We start from the raw sequence: 17022 nt of genomic DNA on the forward strand, positions 1-17022 counted from the left end.
GCAGGCCCACTCCTCCCCCTCTCGTTGCTGCTGGCTCTGTAACTGGGGCCAAGTCACATCGTAGCCCAGCTGGGGACGTGCTGTGCCCGGTAAGGAAGGAAAGGAATTACGCCCCGTGTTGCTGGTTGAAAGGATTCTTGAGAGAAGCAGCAATGACTGCGGGCTCCAGAGTCAGGAAGACCTGGATTCAAGTCCTGACCCCGCCCCTGACCCCAACCCCAGCCGTGTGGACCTGCACGCTACACGTAACCTGTCGAAGCCCCTACTTTGCTCCTTCTAGGCAGTGGAGGAAGCAGTTTTTAAGGCATCCTGTTTGCTGCGGTGTTTGCTGCAGAGTGCCCTCTGGAGCCAGCGCTGCCTGGGTTCAAATCCTGACTCTCCACTGCATGGGTCAAGTTGGTGAAACTTTCGGTGCCTCAGTGTCCCCACCTGTCAAATGGGCATGGGGAAACCCTGCCCCACAGGGGTGTCAGGGATAGTAGATGAGGCCATCAAAGGCCCCAGCTTGGTGTCAAATGTCTGATAACTGCCACGTGCTTCTTAGACACATGGATGTGTACCCACAGTTTGTGGACTAAGGCGGCAGCGTCAGTTCACATTATTTCTGTCCAGAATCCAGCAGGAATGGAGACCGATCCTTGCCCGACTCTGATGGCGTCCAGTTACCTGCATGGGGCAGAAGCAGAAGTGTGGGTGTGTGGCCCGGCCAGGCCAGGAATGACGAGTGAGCATGTGCTTGTGCCGGGAGCCGTCCCCTCCCCTGCCCTGTGCCACCAAATATGTCCATGCTCTCTGATGCCTGGTCAACGGCCACCCCGGGCTGCCGTCTCCTGGCCAGACCTGGAGCTCACCGGCTAATTTTAGAAATGACTTGTCGACTCAGCTGCTGCTATCACATTGGCGCAGAGGGCGGGCGGGGGCAGGGACGGGGAGGAGCAGGCAGGGAAGGGGCCGAGTGTGAGACCGTGTGGAGGGCTGCTTGGGGCATTTGTCCTTCGCCCCCACTTGGCCGGCTCGCTGGGGTCTCTGTGCCGCCGCCTGGGGAGACCTCTCGGGCAGGAGTTGTTCCGGTGACCCGTGGCCTCACGGGGACAAGGTACCGTGAGCCTGGGTTCTACGAGGGGCACTTTCGGAGCTGATCAGCAGGTTGTAATTCTCCTGAGTGAGTTTTGGGGGCAGGGGTGGCAGGCCTCGGGGCTTTCAGTCAGTTTTAGGCCTTTCTGGGGTGGACCACCTCCGTAGCCTCGTCTGCCCACCCCTCTCTCAGAAAACGAGAGAATTCTGGGGGAAGGATTTTGGAACAAAACACCGGGGCGTGGACTCTTTTCAGGATTACCCTTGTCGGGACCCAGCTGTTTGCTAAGCGTTTTTACAGATCTGTTTAGAGTCCCGAGATAAGCCTCCCTGCGGAGTCTTGCCCAGCAGACACTGGGGTTCCTATTTCATTGGCCGCCAGTGATTTCCCCTTAACTGGTTATCCCTTCATGGTCTGGGAGCCAGACTCTTCCTTCACCTTTGCAACTCTGTGGAGGATACGCCTTAATGCTAGTGATTTTTCTTTTTTTATTCCAGATGAAGCCGTGCATGGGGTGGGGGAGGGGAACGGCGGTGGTGCAGGGCCGGAGGCTTGAATTTCGCGTGCTGACCGGATCCTCCGTCCTAGAGGAGGTGTTTTGTCTGGCACCTCGGTCGCCAGGCGCTTCTTTGAATGGAGACCTTCCTCACAGGCCTCAGCGCGGCTGGCTGCGGGGCTGGCGGGGACAGAGAGGGGCCCTACTTCATTCAGCTAGGAGCTCCCTCTCGGGAGTCACCGGCACCTCAGCGGCTGTGGGCCTCGGAGCCACTGCAGCCGGTGGCTGGGTGGGAAAAGTCCGACTGCCCCCAAGCTGCCCGGTCTGGACTTGACCCGGCAGGGGGCCTGGGTGTCCATCCCGCGGGATCCGGGAAACTGGACTGCTTTCACTTTGAGGCCAGCTGAGAAGAGGCCTGCCCGGGCCAGTGCACCGGCCCCTGGAGGCAGAGGGTCCCACTCGGGCTTCTAGTGCCCAACAGGATGGTGGTTCCCGTGGGGACTGTCTTTGCTGTTGGCCTGAGCGGTGGTCACCTGTATCTGGGTCATTTGTCCAGGGAGGGCCGGGGAGGGCCAGTGTGGTTTAGGCCGTGGCTGAGTTCTAGACGATAACAGCAGAAATGGGGGTGGAGGGAGGAGAAGGAGACGGGGAGCAGGGTCTGCATGTCACCGAATAATAGATATTTGGGGCCACCTGCACGCAGGCCTGGTCACCTTGAGTAGCCTCATTTGGGCTCCGCTGTGGCTCCTCTGTGACCTTCCACCAGTCCTTCCCCAGTTGGAGCTTCCCTCTCCCCTCCCAGCACCTGAGGGGGCGGGGCCAGACCTTCCCAGAGGTGTCTTCTAGGATTCCACACCAGGGCAGGGGCAGCGTCTCCCCAGTGTGGGTCCTTGATTACCCCATGCACCAGCCTCACCTGGGGCCTTCTGCAATGCACGTTCCCAGGCTCCTCTCGGAACTGCTACACTGTCCTGGGGGTAGGAGGCCAGCAACCCTCAGACTTCAAACCTCACCAGTGGTTCCACCGAAGCAGGAGAACCACCTCCCCTCTGTGGCGAGCTAATCGCAGCCACAGACGCTGCTGCTCAGCACCTGCCCTGGCAAAACCCATCAGGTCCTTACGCAAACGGGGGACCACATGCACGGTGCTCTAGTAGGGTCTGGTTGTGCCAAATGTCATGGGGAGAAAGAGCGAGCCCTTCTGGTGGCGTGCTGAGGTGGGACCAGAAGGCCCGAGGCTGAAGGGAAGCTTCTCTCGCTGCCGAGGGGACAGAGGCTCTGGCTGGGGCTCCACACGGCCCCTGCAAGACAGCCCTCGAGTGTGTCCTGCTCCACCCCTCGGATAAACACAACTGTCGGATGACCCAGTCGAAGCAGGCAGCTAGTTGCTATGGCATATGGCACGCCCTGAGTTTTCTTAAATTAGGAAACTCTGTTTTTCAGAGCAGTTTCAGGTTCACAACAAAATGGAGGGGAAGGTACAGAGATTTCCCACAGACCCCCCATCCTCATGCATGCACGGTCTCCCCCATGCATGGCTTCCCCCATTACCACCCCACCCCCACGCCCCCACACCGGGCTGGGACGTGCGGTGCAGTCCATGGACCTTCACGGGCACGCTGTCTTTGCCCGAGTCCAGAGTTTACGCTGGGGCTCCCTCTCAGCGGCGCGCATGCTCTGGGTTTGGACACGTGTACAGTGGCACGTATCCAGTCCACCGCTGCAGTGTCGCACAGGAGGATTCCACTGCCCTACAAACCTCTGTGCTCCGCCCACGCCTCCCTCCCCAGCCTCCCTGGCTCCTGGCAACCCATTACCCTCATCCCTGTCTCCATAGCATTGCCTTCCCGGCTTGTCACAGAGTCTGGGATCCCACAAAAGGTAGCCTTTTTCAGATGGGCCTCTTCCCCTTCCTGACCTGTCTTTGCATGGTGCCCTGAATGCGCCAGCCACGTGAAGTTGAATTATTTAAAAAATGTAGAGAGGGGGTTTGAGACAAGGCAAAGGAAGGGCTCCTGGCTGCTGGGCTGAGGTCCCAGCCGGCCTCTCTGTGAACAACGGATGGAGCAGCTGAGGTTCAGAGAGGGGAAGCAACCGTGCAAGGCCACACTGCCGTGTTATGATGGCCCTGGGCTTAGAACAGCCCCTGCCTCTGAAGCTGGCGTTCCGAGAGCTCTGTGGGGCTCCCCGTTTTAGGAATGACCCAATTCCCCCACCCCCAAAATCACCTCCACTAGCCCTCTCCGAGCCTCAAAGGGAAGGAGTAAACAGCTTTGCAGGAGCACCGCCCCCTGGGCCATGACTCATGCATCTCCGTAATTTTCTTTTTCTGCTCTGCTTCTTCCCGAGCCTCTCCTTGATGACTTTTTAAAGAACTACAGTGTCTGGCAAGGCAGGAAAGAGCCTCAAGAATCGGCTATGTGGATTTACCAAATCCGCAGCCAGTACTCACACTCGGAAAGGCAGGAATGTCAAGGTCCGGGCTCCCGAGGGAATTTCTCTCCGCCCGTGAAAGACTGAATGCATTTTCAGCTGTGGTGGGCATCGGCTGGGGTTTGCATTGCAGCTTCGTGGAGGCCAACTGGGTTAGCTGTTGAATTGGGAGAGAGAAGGTTACCCCGTGGGATACAATGTCTCATTCACCCTGAGCATTCCTGTGGGTTTGGGCCGGAGCTGTTAGCCCCATTTTACAGATCAGGAAGTGAGGGTGAGAGGCTGATGCAACCCAAGGTCATGGAGAGGAAAAGGAAACTGGCACCAGGCGACTTTGTGCAGAAGACGTGGGCTATTTAGTCTAATAAGCAACTTGAACTATGACAATAAATTGTGCAGCAACAGGAACAGATAACAAAGCCTATTCACACTCATTGTGTTGTTTAATCCATGAATGATTGGCCCGTATGGGGTGAGACAGTTGCAGTTTTATGGAGGGTGAAATTGAGAACCAGAGAGGGTCACGGCTTGCCCCTGGGCACTGAGCTGCTACACGGGCCCAGGAATTTCATCTGGTCTGGTCCCTCTGTCAGAGTGGGTCAGCTCATTTTCTTCGTTCTTTCTATTATCGCTCTCTCCCATATATTGTTCCGAGCGCCCCTGTCCCCTAGCTTGCCCTCTGTGGCACTTCCATCCGGCTGTTCTTGGGTTCTATTCATTTCTAATAAACCGGTGATCCAGTGAGTAGCCTGTGTCTCTGAGTAATGGGAGCTTTTCTAGTAATTTAATAGAACCCAAAGAAGGGGTCATGGGGACCTCTGATTTATCGCCAGTTGGTCAGAAGTTCAGTAAGTCTGCCCTCATCTGTGGTTTTGCCTCCCAAGAGTTCAGTTCCCCGAGGTCAACTGTGGTTTGAGAATATTAAATGGAAAATTCCAGAAACAAACAATTTGGAAGTTTAAATCAAGTGCCCTTCTGAGTCTCGTGATGACATCTTGAGTGATGAAATCTCGTGGGATAGTCTCGCCAGCTGAACTCTCCCAGGTTCTGCTCTGCCCCGGAAGTGAATCTTTCCTTTGTCCGTTAGGTACTGGCCGGCACAGTTTGCTGTCTCCAAGAGACTTCAGTGCTTGGGTTCAAGTCACATGTATTTTACTTAGTAATGTCCCCAGACCTCAAGCGTGATGATGCTGGCAATTTGGATAGGCCAAAGAGAAGCTGTAAAATATTTCCTGAAAATGGAGAGTTATTTATGGATTGGAAAAAATAATGTAGAAAGGGTTTGGTGCTATCCATGGTTTCAGGCATCCAGGGGGGTCTTGGAATGAGATACTTGTGCGGTAGTTCCCCTCCACCAATTGGGGTGGGGCGGGGTGGATCGGGGGACTACTGTATAGGTAGCAACCCAGACATGCTCTTGGCCTTGTAGCTGGTTGTTTGGATGGAAGCACAGGCAACAACCTAGATTTGCAATTGGCGTCTGCAGTGGAGGGTGCTCCTGTGAGACTGAGCCTGAGCCCTTTACCTGTGGAGCCTGATGCTATCTCCGCGTAGATAAGTCGGCGCCCAGGTGCATTCTTGGACACACAGCAGGTGTTGGAATTGGGCTCAGGAGCCTGAAAGACTGGGACTCCACCTGAGTCAGCCGGGGAGAGGGCCACGGTAAAAAGGCATCATAATGAAGGACAGTGTAACCAAGTCCTGGGTGTGTGGAATGTCTAGTACTCACACCACCCCGTCCGTACACAGGAAAGGCGGGCGCCCCCATTTGACAGGTGGGGGAATTGCAGCCCCAAGAGGTTCCACCACAAGCAGAGTGGGGCCCAGGCTTAGATGTGAGACGCCCAGGACTGACGCCAGCCCCCTGAAAGGCAGGAAGCCTGCTGTGTTCACCCTGGGCAGCCTCTTTGGGAGTTCGGTGTGCACTCCTGCTGCAGGGCGCATCCCAGAAAACCCTCAGGGGTCAGCGGCTGGTGTTCTGCAGGATCCGGGAGCCATGAGAAACTTCCCACCTGAGCACTGGAGGAAGGCTCCAGATGAGAAAAGTGGGACGGATCCCATAGGTGTCACCATGAAAACCTTACCTGTTTCACCAGAGAGCAGGCTGGGGCCAGCTCGTGGCCATTTGTGAGGCGGCTCTCTGGGCTGGAGGGAAAGGTGGCTGACCCCGGGGAACTGGGAATTGAGGACCCAGGTTCTGCTGCGTCAGCAGCTGCGTGGTGGTAGCTGTGGCCTTGGCCCTCCTTCCCTGGGGGGCGGGGTGTTGACCTCTGTCTTGTAGCGTCAGGGCACGGTGGTTGGCTGGCTCTGCGGTGGTCATTTGAGGAGTTGAGGAAAGGGACTTTCTATCAGTGTGGGCGCAGGATTTAATGTGACCGTCTGGGGTGAGGGTCAGCAAATGACCCCCCACAGGCAAACGCTGCCCTCCACCTGGTTTGAAACAATGTTGCATTGGAAGAGCCACACCCATCATTTACCTATCATGGATGGCTGCTTTTGAAATGCAAACAAAGGTTGAGCTGAGTCTTGCAAACCAGACCCTACTCTCTCCCTGCATAAAATGTGTACTATCTGGATCTTTACAGAAAAGAACAAAATCCGTCGACTCCTGCCTCAGGAATGGTACAGCACTGTTACTTTCTCTGGGACCGAAAGAGCGGGGGAGGGACCTGTTGCCAGACGGAGAGGACAGCAGGTGGCAGGGGGCTTCCTATAGGTGCCTTCGGTGCAGGCAGGCAGCCAGTCCGTGGCTGCCCAGCAGGGGCAGGGCCGGGAGCACGGGTGGCCTCTGCTCTCTGTGGTGGGTGATCCCCATTAGCTGAGCCCACCTAGGAGGTGGCAGGTGGAAGAGGTGGGGGTGAGTCTGAAGGGGCGAACAGGAAATTCCCGGCTCAGGAGTGGAACGGAGGGTGTCTTCCACTCTCCCGGCATCTTCCCCTCCCCACAGTCCTCCGATCCCCGTGTGCCTGGCTTGCAGTGTGACGTCACAGAGCTCTCTCAGTGCTTGGCACATAGTAGGTTCTCCCGAAATGTCGGTGAGTCATCCTGGGCTGGGGTCTCCAGGCCGGCTTCGACCATGGAGTCAAATGAAAATGAAAACAACTCAGAGCAGTTAATGGTGATCAAGCACCTGCTTAGCATCTGGGTGTCCCCTCCCATTTTACAGCTGAGATAACTGAGGCTCAGAGAGCTTCCCAGGGTCCCACAGGGTAATGGTGGTGGCAGGACGTGAACTCGGGTCGTGATAACATGCTGTCCCCTGTATGAGAATGCAGACAACGTGGGGAGCCGGGGTGGGGGGGCATCAGAAATCCCTGCCACAGACTTGCTGCCAAAGACCTGCTCTGTCCCTTCTCGGCCACACTCCTGACCTTTAATTCACTTATGCATTCACTCATTCATTCAACAGATCGTACCGAAGAACAAGTATGTGTTCTAGGCCCTGGGGCTACGTAAGTGAACAGAACAAATGGAAATTCTTCGGCAGGGGGAGTTACAACCTAAACAAAAAATATATATATATAGCACAAAGGGCAGTGATTAAATGCTATGGGGTAGTAGTCAAGTCCCAGGGTAGGGTGGGATGGGGTGGGGTGCTATGCTGAAATCCATTTTATTTTATTTTTTTAAAGATATTTTTTATTTATTTTTAGAGAGAGGGAAAGGAAGGGAGAAAGAGAGGAAGGGAAACATTGATGTGTGAGAGAAACATCAGTTGGTTGCCTCTTATACATGCCCCTGACTGGGGATCGAACTTGCAACCCAGGTGTGTGCCTTGACCTGGATGGAATCCAACTGGCGACCTGCTTTGCAGGAAGACGCCCAGCCGAGGCACATGGGTCAGGCCTATGCTGCAGTTTGAACAAGGTGGTGAGAGCAGGATCATTGAGAAGATGACTCTGAGCAAAGACTTGAAGAAGGGGAAGGTGAGAGCCATGCATAAGGAACAGCATTTGAAGCAGCGGGAACAGTACGTGCAAGGGCCTTGAGCTGGAAACCCACGTGGAGGGCGGTATCTAGGAGACCAGTGTCACTGAAGCAGAGGAGCAAGGGGCAGAGGGGCATGAGGGCCCTGGAGGCCACTATCAAGACTTGGCACTTTGTCCCATGAGACAGGTGAAGTCGCTGGAGGACTGGCCGCTGTGTCAGCACTGGACGTGGGGGCTGACGGGAAAGCCTCGAGGGCCCCACGGGACCTCGCAGACCCTGCATGCATGCTTGGAAAGCTGTTTCAAGCCGCCCCCTGACTTTCGGGTTGGGGAGAATCTTTCACCAGCTTCCCTCCCCCTCTAGGGGGGACTTGAGACTCGAGACTTTATACCATGAATTCTAAGCATCTGGGGCCTCCTCATGGGCTTACAATAGCAGCTGATGAGGCAGGTGTGAGTTTCACCCAGGGCCTGGAAGAGAATGTGGTGGTAAGAACACTTGCTTAAATTAAGGCTTGACAAGTCTCCCCGGGAAGGCTGGCCCCTGGCCCTGGGTCAGTGGGGCTGGCCCACAGCCTTGGAGGGGCAGGACACTCTGGGAGCGAAGGAGCCACACTGAGCTCCCTCTTGCGGCCCTCCACGTCCTCTGGGCACAGCCGGCAATCCCGGCCGAGGACAGCCCGGACTGATAGCCAGGATTCCGCCTGGAGCCTTGAAGCTGAGGGCGATTCTTGGGAAGCAGCCACCGGCCGGGCCGGGCCTGGGCTGGGTGGGAAGAGGGGCCGCGGCCAGGGCAGCCACCACACGTCAGGCCTATTCATAGCCTGGGCTCCGCTCCCCAGCCGTGTAGCAGAGTGGCTTCTGGCTGCGTGTCACCCAGGGGCATCTCCAGCGTCTCTCAAGGGGTTGAGTGGGGAGGGGTCTTCTGGCTCCCCCCTGTCCGTCAGCCCCTCGCCACTGTCTCAGCCTTCTGCAGGCCGTCTGCCTCTCTGGTGCCTTGGCAGGCTGGAGAGCCCGCACTGCGGGGGCTTTTCCTCGAGCCACAGACATGGATGGCTGCACCTGCACACATTTCCAGGGCCTTCTCTGAGGCACGTGACCTCATCAGAACTGAAATGTTCCTTCTTGGTTCTTTGGATCTTGAGTTTCCCTCCACGCCAGGCCCTGTGGGAGTGCGGGGGTCTCAGCCAGTGTTGTCCTGGTAAATATTGAAGGGCCGGCTCCTTGAAGAAAAACCCCGATCTGTAGCGTTTGACCGTTTCTGGGGCTAGACACACTCCCAGGGCTGATTACAAGCTCATGACGTGACGTGGCCTGATGCAGAGTTGGAAGGAGATGCTCACAGTGAGCTCTCGTGGGACGAGAACTGGCGTCTGCACTCCCCCACCATCCCCCCACCCCTGCCCCGGCACCTCCAGGGCCGGCTCACCGACTCTGGGATGTGTCACTGCCCCTGTGACCTGCCCCTGCGAGATCACCTTGAATGCTGCCCAAGGCATCTCCATATGCATAAGTCACTGAAATCGGTAACTCACAGGCTGGCGAGCCTTCGAAAACTCTGGGATGATGGCTGCTCTGACAGCTGGGGACCGGGTGGCCTCCTCCGGGAGCGGGGAGGGAGGGACAGTGTCCTCCGAGCTAGAAGGGAGAAGAACGGGACTCATCCTGAGGTCTTGGTGTATTTCCTTCCACTCTTCGTTTTCTATGCCGAGTGTTGTTCGTTTGCCCATTTGGGACCGTTTTCACGCGTGCCACATTGCACCGTGCGTTTCTTCGCTTTTCCAGCCACCACGAGCCCCGTCCCGTGTTCCTGCAAATGCTCCCTCCAAGCCTCATCCCCTGCAGGTTGGATGGGAAACGCTGCGGCCACTTTGGAAACCCGCTCGGCCGTTTCTCCACAAGTCACACCTAACGCCACCGTGCAGCCCAGCAATGCGACCCGCTCCTAGGAACCTCGGGGAAATGGAAGCAGATGGGCACATTAGATTTCCATGACTGTTCCTAGTGGCATTACCCATCATGGCCCCAGATTGGAAACGACCCAAGTGCCCATCGACTGGTGGGCGGGTCATGGGAGATGTGGCCCATGCACACAATAGAAAGCTATTTAGCGAGCAGAAAGGCACGAGGCACTGATGATATATACGGCAATGTGGACGGAACGCAAAGACGTCTGGCCAAGGGAGAGAGGCCAGAGGCACTTTCTGCGGCCACGTATGTCAAATGGCCAGAAAGGCGAACTCCAGCTGCGGAGAGTGGTCGAGCGGTTGTCTGGGGTTGCGGGTGGGAACAGTGAGAAGCTGCAGGTGGACCTGAGGGTTTTTTTGGGGGGTGATGGGATTGTGGGATGGTTGCCAAAATCAGTAAATTTACTTCTAAAATTCAGTACCTTTATCAAAAATCTTCAAATTGTACACTTATAATGAGTGAATCGTATGTCTGACCTAGAAACTGCACCTCAATATAGCTGTTCTAAAATGTCTCCTAAATACCCTTTTCCATGAATTCATAATGTCCCTTCAAGTTAGATGGATGGGCTTCGACTTACTTGACATTCTCTAGTTATCGGATACCTGAGTGGTGTTTGTTTTATTTTCTTTTCTTGTTGCTACCATCAATCCAGTGATGAAATTTGCTGGTTTAGGATTACTTCCTCAAACCTGTTTTCAGAAGAGGGCTTTTAGGCCAAAACCTAGGAGCATTCGATAAGGCTCTCCCTAGGATGCTGCGCAGGCTAACGTGTCTGCCTGGAGCGCTGGGTCCACAATGACCTGGGTTCCCTGCCCTTCCCTGGTTGGCACGGTCACAGCCTTCGCAGAGGGAGGAGCGCCGTTCTGCGGTGTCAGAAGTCAGGAGGGTGCCACCCTCCGGAGAACGGTGCCTGGAAGTGGGCGTGCCAGAGGGTCACAGGGGCTGGTGAGGGTCTGTGTGTCGTTTGAATCTAGATGTGATTTACACACAGTGAAATAGTCGATCTTAATTGTACAGGTAGATGACTATTTACATCTGATATGCTTGTGTAGCCACCATCCCAGGCAGGATAGAGGACATTGCTGTCACCCAAGGCACTTCCCTTGTCCCCTGCCCAGCCCAACCCTATTGGCCCCTCTGTCCGCCATGGCCACAGATTAGATGGGCCTGCTCTGGAACTTCTAAGTACAATAACATTTCGAATTAAGTTTTCTTTGGTTGCAATTTATTTTAACAATTTAAATGATAATGACTAACCATAGTTCCCATTTCATTAAGTTAAAACTGGCTTTTAATTTTTTCATTGAAGTTATTATTTTAAATTTATCATCATTGAAAATAAAAATATATATATTTTTTAAAGATTTTATTTATTTATTTTTAGAGAGGGAAGGGAGGGAGATAGAGAGAGAGAAACATCAATGTGCGGTTGCTGGGGGCCGTGGCCTGCAACCCAGGCATGTGCCCTGACTGGGAATCGAACCTGCGACACTTTGGTTTGCAGCCCACGCTCAATCCACTGAGCTACGCCAGCCAGGGCCGAAAATAAAATATTTTTTATTTTAACATTTAAAAATAACATTTTTCATATGATCGGGGCGCCGGGTACGTTCTTTAGGTGAGACTGCTGAGCTGCACACCCGTGATCGTGGCCTGTGTGGGTGGTGCTGTGTTTCACTGGGAAGTTACCGCGTGGGGCCGAGAGGGAAAGGGTGACGGGGCCCTGGCCACTTCACCGCCGGCAGCCTCCACCCGACAGTGCCCGCCCAGGTGCACGTGGCCGGGACGTGCCTGGCTGTGGGCTCTCGGCTGTCAGCGTCCGCGGGGGCGGGGGTGGGCCAGTTCCTGTGAGCTAACCCGTCTCTCTCTTCTCTCCCCTCTGCGTCTCCGTGTGTCAGTCTTGTGTCCGTCCGCGTCCTGTGCTGCGTGTGTCTGCGGCCCATTCCGTGCTGCCAGGCAGAGAGCTCCATCTCACCTCACCTCACCTCATCTCATCTGCCGGCCCGGCTCTGTCGCGGCATGGCCATCTCGTCACGCCTCGCCCTGTGGGAGCAGAAGGAAAGTAGCGCTCGGGGCTCAGCGGCCGCCGCAGGGCAAGTCCCAGCACGGGGGGGCCCGGCTGCCCCCCCCCCCCCACCTCCGGCGGAGCATCTGACCTCCAGGGCCTCCCTGCAGCGTGTCTAGCCCCACCTTCCGCTTTCTCCTAGCCAGCCGGCCACTAGTGACCAGGCCCTGGACTCCACCCAGGAATGCCTGGCCTTTCCTGTTCCTCCGTGGGCCGCGGGGGCATGAGGGCAGACAGACCCGCTGTCCCGTCTGCGTCCTTGCGGCAGCTTTGATGAGCCCAGGGGCGGGTGTGGGAGGCAGAGTGTGGGCTGGGGCAGAGGCAGAGCTGCCGGCTGCCAGGCTTATGCCGTGGGGATGGGTGCCTGTGGTCCCCGCCTCTGGTCACCATGGAAAACTGGAAAGGGGCCCTTCTGCCCAGTTATTCCTCTTTTCTCTTTCGTATTTCTCACGAGATACCCGGAAGGGCTGCCTCCTTTTTTGGTGCCTGTTCTCTCCTCCGCCCCTCACCCCACCCTCACACTTGGGACTTGATGAACTGGAGGCTGAGGGGCGGCGGGGTGGGTGAGAAGCTCCTTTCTGGCTGCCCCCTGGTGGCTGCCTCCACCCTTTCCTAACGGGTCTGAGAGGAGCACTGAAAATAGTCCTGGGAGAAGCAGAGTGAACACCCACTGAGCGGGCCTTAAGGATCACTCCCACGCCTGTGCGTTTCAGTCTGCGTGGGGAGGGAGAGGTGTGGTGTAAACGTGCACCCAGCCTCCTGTGTCCCCTGCTTCTCGAACCGGGCAGAGGTCTGTCTGTACGGCCGCCTTATCCCCCCCCACCCCCCCACGACCTCCGCTGCACCTCCTGGCCTTGTGTTCTTTGGAGTCCCTGTTTATCAGCCACACAGGGGACATTGATAAGCAGCTTATTTTAAACCACCGTGTAGCTCTTCCATGGAGAGTGCTGGAGGTTTTTGTCCCTCTTGAGCTGTCACAGTAATACTGGTTAAAGACACAACCCAGGGGGCCACAGCCAGTCCCGTGCCTGAGCCCTCAAGGTCACTGCAGCCAAGGAAGCGGCCTTAGCTGCACCCCAACTCCAGTCAGTCCTGGACTGGGCCATGCTCCTGGGGTGCAGTGCTGGTGTCCAGCCTGCCAGCTTTAGGGCCCAGTGCTGGGGAGCCCCTGGCTGCCCAGGTCGTTGTTTAAAGACCATTAAGAAGCCACGGCCCTGGGCCAGTGGAGTGGGCTGTGGTTTAGGGCTGGGCCCTTACCTAAATCATGGCTGCAAGCTCTGGCCTCCCTTGTCACATTCTTGGCACATGGTGAGTGGTTACGTGGTTAAGTAATTGATTGTTATATTAAGTACAAACTGAATTGTTCCCTGGTATCCAACCCCTTCTGGAAACTGGAAAACCTCCTTTTGGGCATGTCCTTTTAGAGCTGGGTCTGTCCTGAGCCAAGGAAGGGAAGCCGTGGCCTTGACGGTTCAAGTTCACATTATGAGGACGCTCAGCCCAGGCAGAGGTCACATTGGCTGGAGGGCATTCCACGCTCCGCTGTTCATGCATTCCATTCTCACGCGCTGTGTCCGGGCCCCCCGAGCCCCGCCAGCCTCACCTGCTTTGCCGTGGCCTCTCATACATGGTCGTTGTCATGTATGTCCTCCTGGGCCCCGCCCCAGGCTGCTTTGCCAGCTTTTCGAAGGGCAGCTTGCCCCTCTTGGTTCGCTCACTGAGCTCTTCCCTTTCTTGCTTCTGCAAAACAGATTCGGGAAGAGGACAAGAGCCCGCCACCGTCCTCGCCCCCTCCCCTTTTCTCTGTCATCCCAGGAGGCTTCATTAAGCAGCTGGTCCGGGAGACGGAGAAAGAGTCCAAGGAGGCGAGACTGAAGAAACAGGCGGCGCTCGCCTCTCCAGAGCGAGAGGTGAGTAGGCGGCCCTGCAGGGAGGGGCCAGGTGCCCACCGGCACGCACCCCCCTGTCCCCTGAACCTCCTCTGTGTCACTTGCCATCTTGCTTGGGCTCCTGCTGTCCCCGCCTTTCCCCGTTTTTAGCTTCATCTGGTGAACTCCTTTGCATCCTTCAAAACCCAACCTGAAAGTACCTCTCTGGACAGCTCTCCCCGTGCCTTCCCTCCTCTGATTCCCACTGCTCCCTCTGTGCCTGTCTGAATGGTGGTCGGCAGAGTAACTGCTGGATGATGTAACTCCTTGGACTAGGAATTCCTTCAGGGCAACGACTCTCTCAGTCCACTTTGTATCTCGGGCAGCTCTCGTGTTGAATGAATGAATGAATGAAATTAGTTGAGGTGCAATTGCGGGCATGATTTTATCCCACACTTGCAGAAAGAGAAAACTAGATATTAGCTCAGGGTGTATGGTTAACTCAATTTAATTTGGGCAGAAGCCATCTTCAGTTGGTACTCGCTGAGGGCGGCTGTGTTGGTTGTTAAAACGCTGGAACTTTTCCGTGTCAGGCGGTAAATAGCTGGGGTCCCAAGTCCCCAAGCACCCTCCAGCTGGTGTGCTTACCTAGGCCCCTTTCCTTTGTCCCCCCCCCCCCCCCCCCCCGTGTGGCCACAATCCAGAAGTTAAAGGGTTAATGTTCATCACTGGTAGGGACCTCAGCACCCTGCTCCAGCGGGCTCCCCTTCTGATTGGCTGATGTCTGCTAAAAATCCTTAATTATCCTGAATAGCACAGCTGGATTGAAACAATAGTTGGCCGAAATGCACTACCTATTCTTTGGGGCCTGCAGATGTGTTACTGATGGTGGCCAGGGCTCTTTTCCACACCCCACCCCCGCCCCCCGCTCCTGGGCAGGGAACCCGGGCAGGATGATGGGACTAGACACCGCGGAGGTGGGCGTAGAGCACAGTGGACCTAGAAGAATGTTTTCTTTTTTCAGCTTGCGCTCTTGAACTCCTGCGCATCCTTCAAAACCCAGCTCAGATAGTGTATCTCTGGAAATAGTCCATCTGTTGGGCACACGGGGTACCTCCTCGTGTATTCCCAGTGCCCCTTGAAGTGGGGTGAGTGCTGCAATGATTAGGCTGAGAAATGTGGTAGCCGTGGGACCTAATGCCGGCTTGAGTCCGGGCCCCTCCTGGCTCTGCCTCCCGCTTCCCTGCAGCTGTTGTTTGCTCGGCTGGCCCACGTGCCTGCACCTGTCCAATCGCCGTGACTTGGCTGCATCAGAGAGGTCCTCCGGCTGCTGAGCAGCAGCAGCTGCTGAAACGCCCCTGCCAAGCCTCTGTGGGGGGCATGACAGGCTCTGTCCCCACCCCTGCCTGACCCCGGCATAAGTGGGAATCAAAGTCCACCCCGTAGGCTGTGGTTAGGTCCTGATGAAATGTTGCTGCGTGCCTGTTTATGAGTGACCATGTTCACTCTGCTGCTCACGGGGCTATTTGAAACCCTGTGCAGCCCTGGGAGTGCATGGGATTATACCCACTTATCAGAGGTGGAGACTGAGGCTCCGAGAGGTCGAGAGACTTACTCAAGGTCGTGAGGCCAGATAGAGGCAGGGCCAGGATGAGAGTCTGCGTGCTCTCTGCTCTGGTGAGCTGCCTGGGGAAAGGGCCCGCGTGGGGAGTGAGGTGGCCAGGAGTCACAGGCCTGGGACGGAAGGGTCCCTTCATGAGGGTGCAGGCCAGCCTGGCGTCACTGTGCACAAGTGAAGAAGCAGAGGCTGGGGACACACTGTCACCGCTGGGCCTGGACATAGAGACTCAACGCCAAGATGCAGGATGGACAGGCCTTAGGCCACAACAGGTGTCTGGCCCACGGGCCCAGGGGCTGCTGGGCCTGGAGCAGGGCAGCTGCGGGACAGGCTCCCACGTGGCAGCAGGCCGTGGCTGGCCCCCGCCGCTGCAGCCCCCTTGTGCCAGTCCGCATGTGGCTCTGGGCACTCTCCTCGCCCCAGCGCAGCCGTTTCATTCAGTCCTCGAATAACCCTCCGCCGTTTTGCAGGGATGGAAAATGAGGCTTAGGGAGGTGACCTGGCTCCTAGGGCCACCCGGCCAGTGAGGGACAGGCAGAGGCCAGAAACAACGCTGGGGTAGAGAGAGACCCATATCAAACGTTAGGAGAATTGGGTTCCAGCTCCGGCCCCGCCGCTGCCTGTGGTCTGGTTCAAAACCCTCCCCGCCTTGGCTGCTGCTCATCTGTAAACTGGGTGTGCCGTGAGCTTCCTCTCGACCCGGTGATTCTCAAGGTGCTGCTTCACCCACATCCTAAGAAAGCTGCGGGGGACTGGGGGCTCGGTGTGCCTGAGAGAAAGAGAGCCAGTCGGATCTCCCTCCCCCGCCCCGTGGACTCTCTTCTTTCCTGCTGGGGCAGCGAGAGGGACGGTGGGATCGGTTATCCTTCTGGGCCTCTCCCCGAGGTAGTCTCTCCCCTGCGGTGGTTTGGTTAAAAATAAGGCGCTGACTCACTTTTCAAGGTGGTGGAGACAGCGGTGTGACGTGCGAAGCGCAGCCAGTCCCTCTCCCAGACGATGTCCCGCCTGGCTGCAGGTCGGACTGGGCCGCCAGGCCCTGGCACTCGAGGGGGGGCTGCGGGTCAGCCACAGTCACCCGGGGGCCACAGCCCAGCTCCGGCCCTTTCTCCGATCCCTTCCCGGCCCAGCAGGAAGCAAGACAAACAAACAAACAAATAAATTAAAAACAGCAGCAGCGGCAGCAGTGTTACCATTACCAAGTGCGGGGCTCAGCGTCTGAAGATTGTCTTGGACCCTCTTGCCCATCCGCAGGGTGGGCCGCGGTGGTCCTCGTTTTACTGATTAGGAAGCAGCTCTGAGAGAGGGAGTGGGGTACTGCAGGCCACACAGCCAGTGAGCGGCGGAGTTAGGAGCTGCATTTGGAGTCGACTCTGTTGAGCTGCAAAGTCCGCTCTTTTCACTCTGTCCCTCGGCCTGGAGACGCCGGGCCGGGGGGTTTGGCTCGTGGCCTGGCCCAGTGCCCCCCGGATCTCATGTGTGCTCGAGGGTCTTTGGGTGAATGAAAGGTGGGTGAACGAATGAATGAATGAATGAGTGAATGATGAAGCTCTTAGGCCAGCAAGCAGCT

General features: G+C 56.6%; 1 protein-coding gene across 1 annotated transcript in view; it reads left to right on the forward strand.

The window, feature by feature from the left end:
- Positions 1 to 729: 729 nt before the first annotated feature.
- The window catches only part of MYO18B (myosin XVIIIB), a 225302-nt gene continuing 209009 nt past the window's right edge, over positions 730 to 17022 (forward strand). Inside the window, exons 1-3 of the mRNA XM_036013630.1 lie at positions 730 to 1096; positions 11803 to 11962; positions 13721 to 13879. Coding sequence (XP_035869523.1) covers positions 780 to 1096; positions 11803 to 11962; positions 13721 to 13879 — 636 coding nt within the window. The 5' untranslated portion in view covers positions 730 to 779. The remainder of the gene's footprint in view (positions 1097 to 11802; positions 11963 to 13720; positions 13880 to 17022) is intronic.

This window comes from Phyllostomus discolor, chromosome 13, assembly GCF_004126475.2.
Source record: "Phyllostomus discolor isolate MPI-MPIP mPhyDis1 chromosome 13, mPhyDis1.pri.v3, whole genome shotgun sequence".
NCBI classification, from domain to species: Eukaryota; Metazoa; Chordata; class Mammalia; order Chiroptera; family Phyllostomidae; genus Phyllostomus; species Phyllostomus discolor.